Here is an 11,799-nt window from a genome sequence, read left to right as displayed (position 1 = left end):
GAGAGAGAGAGAGAGGGAGAGAGAGAGAGAGAGAGAGAGAGAGAGAGAGAGAGACTCTTTGTTCCCCAGAAATTTTAAAGGACCAGGCGCTTTAAAAAAAATAACCAATCACCTTCCCAAGATTTCCCCGGCTTCTGATGGGTCCACCTCCTAGCCAATGATCCCTTTCCCAGGTTAGACTGACCGGTGTCTATGGTCAAGTACCTCCCCACTGTGCCATTTTGACTGCTATTGCACTGATCCTTATCTCCCCCTGCTCTCTCACCCCCCCTTACCCCCCCACACACACCCTCCCACCCCCAATCTTTAGTACCAGAGCAGGGCAGGGAAGGGTGTTAATCCTTGTCCGGGCAATTCTGTGATTCCCTGTAGTATGTGTGAAGCTAGTGAAGCTATAGCTTCCTGATGAAGCAAACAGGCTAAATGTCCACTTCAGCTCTCCAGCCCATTAGGCTGAACAATGCCCAATTCTCTTTGCTTTCTTCCTTAATTAATATGTAGGCTAACAAGACCAATTTGGTTTTCTTTGTGCTTCTCCAATAGTCAAATAAAATTGATGGTACAAGAACATGCATCCCTGAGACAGCATAAAACCTGGGTCCCGGGTTCCAAGGACACTGGATAAGAAAAAAAAAAATTACAGAGCTGGCGCCACCCTGCCACCCCTGGTTGGGATCCCAGAGACTCCAGATAGCCCGAAAACAAACAAACAAACAAACAAACAAATAAACAAAACACCAGGTAAGTCCACCATAAAAATATAATCAGCCCTCCACTCCCTATGAAAAATGTCTTATCTCTTCTACTTGCTTTCTGAACACCCCCCACCCCCACCACCCCAAACAGTTGAATAGCAGCGCAGGCTCAGAGATCAGGAGCCCTCCCACCTCCCTCGTCAATAAAAGCCTTTCCCTCAAGCCCTTTGGGGAGCAGACCCATCCCTCTTTTCTGTCTGGGTGCAGGCTACCTTGTGCACAAGTTCAAGTCTTTGTCTGAACTTTTTCTTTTTTTCTGGCGAACTCCCTTGATTTCTAACGTGGAGGATCACAAGAACCCAGGTCACAGGTAACACCCCTAGTATCATTGTATTCCAGGTGAAGAAAGTGAGGTAACTCTTCCAATTTTACCTATGGCCTTACACACGCTATGGCCATCTTCAGAGTCACCACTACCGTCCCCAACACACACATTGACGCTCTTGACAGCCCGCCCCCTTCAGCCCCATTCTGAGCTCCGGGATTACATTCCCTGGTGTGACTTGGATCTGAGTCTTTCAGGTTTCCACTCCCTGAACAGTGAAGGTTCCCCACCTGATGAAGGCCAAAATGGCTATTTAGTTAGACCCTAGTATTCGCAGAGTGGGTTTGCAAGTCCTAGAAGAGGGACAGCCCCACTCGTCCCCGTGGGAAAGCTCAATGCAGAAAGTCATCTGTGACAATCTTCTACTTGGGCGGTGTACTGGGCTACATATCAGGGCACACTGTGCTGTCTGTTCCTGGAACAGACAGATAGGAAGGTACTGACATCAGGTCAGGCCTTGAGATATGGTCTCATGGTCCCTCCTCAATGTATACTGTGCTCTCTGTTTCCGGAAAACATAGATAGGAAGGTGCTAATGCTGTGCTGTGTCGGGAACAAATTGCGTAAGCATGGCTTTGTAACTTTGTAGTTTTTGCAAATAAATTGCCATAACTCTTGCAGTCAGGTGCTGCAGTTCGAAGCAAAGGCTGAACTGCAGACAGCTGGCCAGCTTAATAAAGGTTCCTAAATTTAAATTCTGAGTTGGTGGTCTATCTCGCTGAGTCAACCCATAACAGGCGGGAGCCTCACCCTTTCTGGTTCAAGACTACGTTTCCCAGAAGTACTTGCGGCTCTAATCAAATTCCAGCGAGAACTGGGCTACTTTTTCTATTTCTCAAGGAACATATGACTCCCTGCGATTGGCCGGGTGTATGGAAGAAACTGGTCTCCAGGGTATGAGATCTACCTGATGTGGGAGCGCATTCTGAGCCTGCGTCTAGATCTCAAAGACTCATGGCAGAGCTGTCGGCGTAGCCTAGAGTATGCGATAGCGGGGAAACCCGAGAGACGGGCGCCATCTTGACCAAACGGATCCGGGTCGGTACTACGTTTCCCAGAGGCCCCCGCGGGAACAGGTCCACCTCTACACTAGCCTGTGGAACCCTGGGCCTCCCAGGAAGGTGGAGTGCCAGGTGAACGGCCTTGGTCTTGCGAGCTTGACCAGGTTTCTCAGGTGCGTCCCTGATGGAGTCTCGGGCCTGTGTGAGTTGGTCGGGCTGGGGAGAAGTGTGAGATTCCATCTGTACGATTGTGACCTTATGTGACTGTACGGCGTTGTGCGTGTGGGTGTGATTGTATGCCTCATGGTGGGTGTGTCATTATGACTGATTATGCGCGGAGTTCTGTGTGCAGGTGTCACTGTGGATATTCTCGTTGTAGGTGTGTGATTGTGACAGTATGCGGCACTGTGTGTGTAGGTGTGACTGTTTACCCTTGGTCGACTGTGATTGTGTGTGTGTTCGTATAACTTTTTGTTTTGTTTTAGATATATTTTTATTGATTTCAGGGAGGAAGGGGGAGGGAGAGAGAGATAGAAACATAAGTGATGAGAGAGAATCATTGATCGCTGCCTCCTGCACGCCCCACACTGGGACCGAGCCCACAACCCGGGCATGAGCCCTGATGGGAATCTAATTGTGACCTCCTGGTTCATAGGTCGAGGGCTCAACCACTGAGCCATGACGGCTGGCTGGGATATTCGTATAAGGGTGTGTGTGTGTGTGTGTGTGTGTGTGTGTGTGTGTGTGGCGGCGGAGTGTAAAGAATCTGTGAGTATGTGGCTATGACTGTTATCTGAGGGCTGAGTGTTTGTGATTGAGGTTGTATAAATGTTAGCAGCAGTAAGTGTACTGGATGCCTGTGACTGAGGATGTGTGAGTGTGATCATGTAACTGTGGCATTCTTTGTGCAGTTGGAGGGTGCCTGTAATTGTGCCAGGGTGGACAGTGTGTTGATGTGTGAGGTTAGGACAAATTTTGGTGTTGGACAACAGACTTTTCCCCTTTTCATACCTGAAATGCTAAAGATATCCCAGATTCCTCTGGTCTCTTCCATGGGTGGTTGGTGTGGGTCCAAAGCTACCTCTGATCTGATGAGCCTGGGCCACAAGGAAAACCTGGCATCTCTGATTTCTTTCTCTTTCCTCAGCTCTTCTTCTCAAGAGGTCCTCAGAAGAAGGAGGAATGGCTGTGGACCAAGCCAAATGCAAGGTGCTCTGGTGGCTTCCTTTATGCTCTCTTTCTCCTGGATTGTATTGTTTAACATAGACTCATTAAATATCCTCTTCCTACAACTTTTCATTCAAGAAAATAATGGGAAGCCCTGGGGATGGGCACACAGATCCCAGTATACATACATCCTCATTTCCTTCTTTGTGATGTTCATATATTAATTTAGAAAATAGCTCAGTTACTCCTGTGTGCTAAATTTTCCCTTTTTAAATACACACACAAAACATGCCATGGTTATTTTAAAGAATTTGGAAAATAGGAAGTTACAAAGAGTATAGCCAGTCAATGTTTTGATTTATTTCCTTCTAATACATTTCCTATGCATGTATAGTATACATTATTTCAAGATTGGAATCTTACAGCACTTACAATTTCATAGTTTATGTTTTCACTAAAATTATCTGTAGCTATTATTTAGTTTCTTTTTCATTCTTAAAAAAAATTCCTGAATACTACATATATAAACAAAAGTGCTTAAAATATAAGTTTAAGAAGTAACTGTAAAGGGAAACTGTTTAACAAAAACTTGCATTAGCACTCCAGAAACCCCAGTTAATCCTACCCACAGAGAAAAAAACTAATCCTTATCCTGACTTTAAGGTGGTAATTTGTTGTTTTATTTACCATACATTGACACATCCCTAAAAAATATAGTTTAGTTTTGACATTTAACTTTGTAGAAATGAAATTGTGCTGTGTAATGTTGTTTTGAGTCTTGATTTTCTTACATAATACTATATTTCTTTAGGATCACTCTTGTGAATTGTTTAATAAAATTACCTACAGCTTGGTTAGTGAGTGGATGAGACAAGTTTTTGGCTCCTTTGAAAGAACTGCTCTGAACATATATTTATAAGTATCTTGGTGCACACATGGATGCTTTCCTAGGGCATAAACATATCAATGGAATTGCCAGGATTTACAATATGTGTGCATCTTTAAATTTCCTAGATATTGCCAAATTATTTTTCAAAATGCTTGTATGAGTTAAATTCCTACAGCAGTTTGTAAACATAGTCATCCTGTATTCTCTCCGATACTTGGTTACTTGGTATTTTAATTTTGATGAGTCTGCAGATATAATGGTATATATATATATATAGTTTTAAAAGGATAACATACATTCCTCAAAGTACAGAACTTAAAATATATGTCTGATGAATATTATAAAAGGAGTATATTCATTTAACTAGAGCTCAAATCAGATCAGGAGATAGAATATTACTAGCATTTCCAGAATACTGATTCTTGTCCCATGTACTCACTACCCATCTCCCAAAGATAACCATTATTCTGTCTTCTATAGCCATAGATTATTTTTACATATCCTTGAATTTTATATAAATAGAATCATACAATATCTCCTCTTTTATGCTTGACTTCTTTTGTTTGACATTAAATTTCACTTGTAGCATGAATGTACTATGTGATATTATGTAGTATGAATATGTGAAATTCATCTATGTTCCTTCACCTAGTTGTAGGTGATTTATTATTATTATTGTTTAAAATTCCCTTCAGTGAACATACCACATTCTTTTATTCATTCCATTATTGATTGGCATTTGGGTTGTTTTCAGATTGGGGCTATTATGATAAAGGCTGATGTGAACATACTTGTACATGTCTTTTGGTGCACATATGAATGCATTTTTATTAGGTATGTCCCTGTGTCATAGTTTAGGCATATATCAGCTTTAATATAATACTAACAGTTTTCCTTAATAGTTATATATCAATTTATACTACTGACTTCATTGTATGAGAATAAACTTTGTAACAGGAGGCTTTATTAGAGATACAGAACGATAGTTAACAATGTAAAGGTTAGTCCACCAGCAAGATATTACAGTTCTAAATGTGTATTCCCTCATAAAATGACTTCAAATATATTTGACAGAACTAACTAAAAGAAGTAGCAGACAAGTCACAATTGTAGTGGGGGATTTTTAGCACTTTTATCAATAGCTGATAAAACAACCAATAAATACCCCATAAAGTATATAATATTTGAACAATGTGATTGACAAATGACCTAATTGATATACATAGGACAGTGTTCTTTACAGCTACAGTATATATTACTTTCAGATGCATATGAAGCAGTTATCTAAATTGATTATATTCTGGATCATAAAGGGAATTGCAGTATATTTCAGAGGAGTGAAATAATGTTGTATGTTTTCTGACCACAGTGGAATTCAGCTAGAAGTCAATAACAAAAACATAATTAGAAAATTCCATATTTGGGATTTAAGCAATGTTTTGTAAATAACTGGTGAATCAAAGAAGAAGTTGCAATAGAAATTAAAAATATTTTTAAGTGTATGATAATATAAAAATGTGTAGTGTTGCTGAAGCTGAAGAAAATATGTAGCCATAAATGCATATGCTAGTAAAGAAGAATGCTAAAAAATTAATGATCTATATATTCATCTCAAGAAGTTAAGAAAAAAATATACTGAAACGGAAAGAAAGCCTAAAATAGGAAATAATAAGAATAAGAGCTCAAATATAAATTTATATATATTAGAACATAAAGTGAATGTACAATCACTCTGGCTGGTGTGGCTCAGTTGGTTAGAGCATCGTCCCATACACTTAATGGTTGTGGGTTTGATTCCCGGTCTGGGCACATACCTAGGTTGCAGGTTCTGTCCCTGGCAACCAATCAATGTTTCTCTCTCTCCATGAATAAATAATAGATAGATAGATAGATAGATAGATAGATAGATAGAAAAAATAAGTAAATAAAGAAATAATGAATGTACAATAGAGAACATTAACAAAGCCAGAGGTTTATTTTGGGGATTAATAAATTGATAAACTTCTAGCAAAATTTAAAAAATAAAAAAAAGGAGGTAGGACACAAATACCAAATCAGATTTGAGAGAAAAAAAAAAGACTAATTTTAAGGCTGAGTTTTTAGTTAATTCTTGTTTGGTACCTGAGACTTGGATGCACAGTAAAAGATCATTAAACCTGAACCAGTGACCATTACACTCAGTCCCTTTTTATACTTCATTGGATATGTAAATTCATTTTTTAATACAGATTTTTAGTTTTGTAACTCATTTTCTTTATTGGACATTGTGTGTGCTTTAAGTTTTACATGGCCTGCAGTATCATTACAACTTACCATGCTATCATGATGGATTTAATATGTTAACAAAATGTTCATTTCCTAGGTGATAATGGGTTGAGTATGCAATGAATTCTTTGGGACATTCAACTTATTTATTATTTTATCATACCCTATCTCTAGTGGATTTGTGTCTGCTGGTTCTGACTAATGTGGAATACCTTTCCTATCTTGGGTTATTATGTGAGGCCGAGTTGTGATAGTCCTTCCCTGGTTTTGATTTAGTGGTCCCTTTTTTCTGAGGCTGGCTTTTTCAAAGTTCCCAGAGTTTATACTGTTCAGACTGTACAGATGGAAACAAGCACATTAATTAGGTCATATACAAATAATAGGATGAGAAAATATAAATAATAGGACAAGAAAAAATAAATATATAATCACTGACTAATTATGGCAAGGAAAAAAACTATTTTTATTCACCCTCTCTTTTGTATACTTCATGCTTTTTTTCATGCTTCATGTTATTATGGGCTTAAAGCATTTTTTGATGTTTTAACTTACTGATGGTTGTCATATTTCATCATAGTAAAAGGAGGAGTGGCAAGAGAATTATAGTATGCCATTACATAAATTTTTATTACATAGCCAATGACAGCCCCTTTAAGGAGAGTCTTTTATTAAAAATATATTTTTATTGATTTCAGAGAGAAAGGGAGAGGGAGAGAGATAGAAACATCAGTGATGAGAGAGAATCATTGATCGGCTGCCTCCTGCACGCCGCCTATGGGGGATTGAGCCCACAACCCCTGGCACGAACCCTTGACTGTAATCAAACCCAGGACAATTTAGTCCACAGGCCAATGCTCTATCCACTGAGCGAAACCAGCCAGGGCAAGGAGAGTCTTAAAAGGAATCTTTTCAGCACAGCACCTGTGATACTTTTAGAAACAACCTCACCTGTTGACAACAGCAGAAGGTTCCAGATCTAACAAAAATTTTTTTTCTGATGTAAGACTTGGAGTCAGCTATTATCCAGGAACTCCTTTTTTAAATTTACTTTGTCTTCACTTCTCTTTTTTCCTTCTTGGAATTGAATAAAAGACCAAAAATGGGAGACTTATGTTATACCTGACAGTTTATGTTGGGTAAAAGTGGTACTGTTATTGGTCTATTTTAAGTGGTGCCAGAGCTCAAAAGAGTTCTTTTTAAGGTTTTGTGTTCACATGAACTTTTCTCTAGTTTTCTTATGGCAAGTGATTTTTTCCAGCTTTCAAAATTTTGTCATACTTTGGTAGATTATTGGGGAATTAATTGAGGAAGTAATTAAATCTGAGGCATTTCCACAATAAATATGTATTATGGAATAACAAGCAAAATTTGCTGTTTTAAAAATAATAAGACTTGCCCTAACCGGTTTGGCTCAGTGGATAGAGCGTCGGCCTGCGGACTGAAAGGTCCCAGGTTCGATTCCGGTCAAGGGCATGTACTTTGGTTGCGGGCACATCCCCAGTAGGGGATGTGCAGGAGGCAGCTAGTCGATGTTTCTCTCTCATCGATGTTTCTAACTCTCTATCCCTCTCCCTTCCTCTCTGTAAAAAATCAATAAAATATATTTAAAAAAATAATAATAAGACTTAAAAGAAATTTCACACTCAGGTGGGCACCTCTTTCCTCAGGAAAGATATAACAGCTATCTGAAGCTATTAAATATTAGCTTCATTATACACTAATTGAACACTCCAGTGTCTATGATTTCACTTTCCTTTTGACTCTATTAACCTAAAAGTTATCAGGCACAAGGGTAGGAAAGTTAGAATACAGATAGTGTTTGAAAAACAAGCACATAGTGTTTTGAGCAGGCTTACTCTGAATTAAATTTGTATGATGTAGATAAAAAGTTAACTGAAAACCTGAAGTTTACTCAAGAAAAAATCAGGATGAGCAGTTTTCTTGGACCTGATCTTTTTCTGGCTTAATTTATTCCCCAATCCATTCTCCTGGGCAAAAATCATGCAAAGATGTATTGGTTCCCCTTTCCCATTAGCCACTCAAAATGTTTATACCACCCTCACTTGCTTTGTACTGCTAGAAAATAGAGTTATTGCCTACTCCAACGTGAATGGGAATGCCTTTGAAAAAGTAATGGACTGTAATGGAATTTATAATAGAAAAGCATTATAAAGAATTGGGTTCTTAAAAATGAATGTCACTCAATGTTATTAGTTACAAGGAAAGTGTAAATCAAAACCACAATGAGGTACCTACTAGGTACCTACATACGTTTTAGTATGACTATGGTAAAAAGGACGGTTCATAAGAAGTGTTGGTTAGGATTGGAGAAATTGTTGGTAGGATGTAAACTGGTGCAACTATTTCAGAAACCAGTTTGGCAGTTCTTTAAAAAGTTAAGCAGAGTTAGCATATGACCCAGCAGATCCTCTCCTAGTTATATACCCAAGAGAATTGAAAACATATTTAACCAAAAACTTGTACATGAATGTTCATGGTAGCATTCACAATAGCCAAAAAGTGGAAGTAATCCAAATGCCCATCCATCAATAGATAAACAAAATGTGATATATTTATACAATGGGGCATTATTTGCCAATAAAAAGGAATGATGTTCTGATACATGCTATAACATGGACATAACCAAGAAAACATGTTAAGTGAAAGAATCTAGTTACAAAAGGCCATATATTGTATGATTCCATTTATATGAAATGTCTAGAATAGATAGAAAGTAGACTAGTGGTTGCTTAGGGCTGGGGAAGGAAGGAAAATGGGAATTGACTATAAATGGGTTTTCTTTCAAGGGAGATGAAAATGTTCTAAAATTAGAACATTTGTGGTGATATACTAAGAAACATTGAATTATACGTTAAATGAATGACTTATGGTATGTGAAGTTTCTCTCCATAAAGCTGTTAATAAATAAAGCTAACCTAAAATTAGTGTATTAGAGTCTACATAAAATAGTATTGTCCATGACTTTATAAGTGTGGCAGCTAGTTAATGGGTACATGGAGGTTTTTTATACTGTTTAAAATTTACTTTTGTGTATGTTTGAAAATTTTTATATTAAAAAATTAAAACAAAAAACCTAATGCCTAGTGGTGAAATACTAGGAGCCTTCATAGTAAAATCAAGAAGCATACACTATCCATAGGATTATTTAACATTTTTTATACCTATTAGAAAAAGAGTACCCCTTAGGAAACAACTAGAGAACCATTGTTTTATTCTTTGCTGTAACTTCTATCAGTCTGCTCTGTGTCCTAGTTGATTTTCTGCCCATAGATGTCAGTGTTGGGTAACAACCAACTTTCACTTTACGGTACTAATAAATACCATAATCTTTTTAAAAAAGTATAAACTCCTGGCTTTTCTAGAGGCTTGTAGTGAAAAAGCCTTGATGATTGCTTCTCTCTTTCCTTTTCCTGAAATCCTTCTCTGTCCCACTTGGTATTCTCAACTTCCTTAGGTTGGGAGCAAGGGGGAAAAAAGAGGGAATAAGGGACAAGAAAAGGTTCAAGAGCCATTCTCTAGAGGTCAAGGAAGTTCTCTTTGATAGGCTTGATATAAATCCTGACCCAGGCCAGCTCTTACTGTGGGGCTCATGTCTAGTCCCAGGAGAGAATTGGGCCCCAGTCTTTGTTCCTTTTAAACTCTGATACACAGGGGGAGTTTTCCTAAGAGCTCTCACTGCATTCCACTTGGAATTGTGGTGGCACTGCAGTCCCCTCTTCTTATGAGGTAGGAATACAGAGCACACCAGTGCTTTCCAAAAATAGGTCTTTCTTTCAAAGACAGCCTTCTTTTATATACTCTCCAATCACTCAAATACCTCTGGAATAGACATTGAATTGAAACAAGGGCACAAATTAGGTTTCCATCCAGTTCCTTTTGCACTATACATTAGATGGACAAAATTTTCACTGGAATGCAGCGTTTCATGACCCCCATTGTCTTGCTCTCCTTCTCCAGGACTTCTCCTAAACTGAGAATCAGAGGGTGTTTTTTTTTAATTTTAATTTTTCAATTACAGTTGACATACAATATTATATTAATTTCAGGTATACAACATACTGATTATACATTTAGATAACTTAAGAAGAGATTACCCTAATAAGTCTAGTACCCATCTAACAATACATAGTTATTAAAATATTATTGACAATATTTCCTATAGGGTACTTTATATCCCTGTGACTTTTTGTATAACTACCCATTTGCACTTCTTAATCCTTTCATGTTTTTTCACCGAACTCCCCAATCCTGCTCCCCTCTGGTGACCACCAAGTCTCTGTATCAGTGAATTTGTTCCTGTTTTTCTTGTTCATTTATTTTGTTTTTTAGATTTCAAATATAAGTGAAATCATATGGTATTTATCTTTTTCTGTCTGACTTATTTCACTTAGCATAATGCCCTCTAGGTTCATCATGTTGTCACAAATGGCAAAATTTTTATTCTTTTCTGTGACTGAGTAATATTCCATTGTATATAGGTATCACATCTTTATCCTGTCAACTATCAAAGGACAGTTTGTTTCTGTATCTTGGCTATTGTAAATAATACTGCAATGAACATAGGGATTCATTTATCTTTTCAAATTAGTGTTTTGGATTTCTTCAGATAAATACCCAAAAGTGGAATTGCTTGGTTATATGGTAATTCTATTTAATTTTTTTAAAAGAATCTTTTTGCTGTTCTAGGTGTTTTGTTTTTCCATATAATTTATTTTTTAAATATATTTTTTATTTATTTCAGAGAGGAAGGGAGAGGGAGAGAGAGAGAGAAACATCAATGATGAGAGAAAATCATTGACCAACTGCCTCCTGCATGCCCCCTACTGGGGACCGAGTCTGCAACCCTGGGCATGTGCCCTTGACCGGAATCAAACCTGGGACCCTTCACTCTGCAGGCCAACGCTCTATCCACTGAGCCAAACCGACTAGGGCTATATTTAATTTTTCGAGGAACCTTCATGCTGTTTTCCACGGTGGCTGCACAAATCTACAATCCTACCAACAGTACATGAGGATTCCCTTTTCTTCACATCCTCGCCAACACTTGTCTGTTGATTTATTTGTGTGTGTGTGTGTGTCAAGCACTGCTTTATTTTTTATATTTTTACTGTTGACAGTATTACAAATGTTCCCCATTCCCATCCCTCCCCCTTTACATCCCTCCACGCAGCCCCTACCTCCTCCAGGTCTATGAATATAAGTATATACATTCTTTAGTTTATCTCTCCTTGTTCCCCCACCCCACATGGAGGTATGTCAGTCTGTTACATGCCTCCATGCTTCGGGTCTTATTTTGTTGGTCAATTCATTTTATTCATTAGATTCCACAAATAAGTGAGATCATGTGATATTTGTTTTTCTCAGATTGGCTTATTT

At 38.1% G+C, this 11,799-nt stretch overlaps 1 protein-coding gene across 4 annotated transcripts in view; it reads left to right on the top strand.

The window, feature by feature from the left end:
* Positions 1 to 1,917: 1,917 nt before the first annotated feature.
* ZNF383 (zinc finger protein 383) overlaps positions 1,918 to 11,799 on the top strand; it is a 66,465-nt gene continuing 56,583 nt past the window's right edge. The window contains exons 1-2 of one of the 4 annotated variants that reach the window (XM_014528090.1): positions 1,918 to 2,213; positions 3,229 to 3,290. In XM_014528090.1, coding sequence (XP_014383576.1) covers positions 3,264 to 3,290 — 27 coding nt within the window. In that variant the 5' untranslated portion in view covers positions 1,918 to 2,213; positions 3,229 to 3,263. Of the gene's footprint in view, positions 2,284 to 3,228; positions 3,291 to 11,799 lie in introns of those variants that run through there. The other 3 variants (XM_005879922.2, XM_014528089.1, XM_014528091.1) reach the window with 3 other exon arrangements.

The sequence above is a fragment of the Myotis brandtii genome, unplaced genomic scaffold, assembly GCF_000412655.1.
Source record: "Myotis brandtii unplaced genomic scaffold, ASM41265v1 scaffold616, whole genome shotgun sequence".
Taxonomy (NCBI): Eukaryota; Metazoa; Chordata; class Mammalia; order Chiroptera; family Vespertilionidae; genus Myotis; species Myotis brandtii.
Note: the sequence above shows the minus strand (reverse complement) of the source record. Positions and strands in the feature narration are given on the sequence as shown.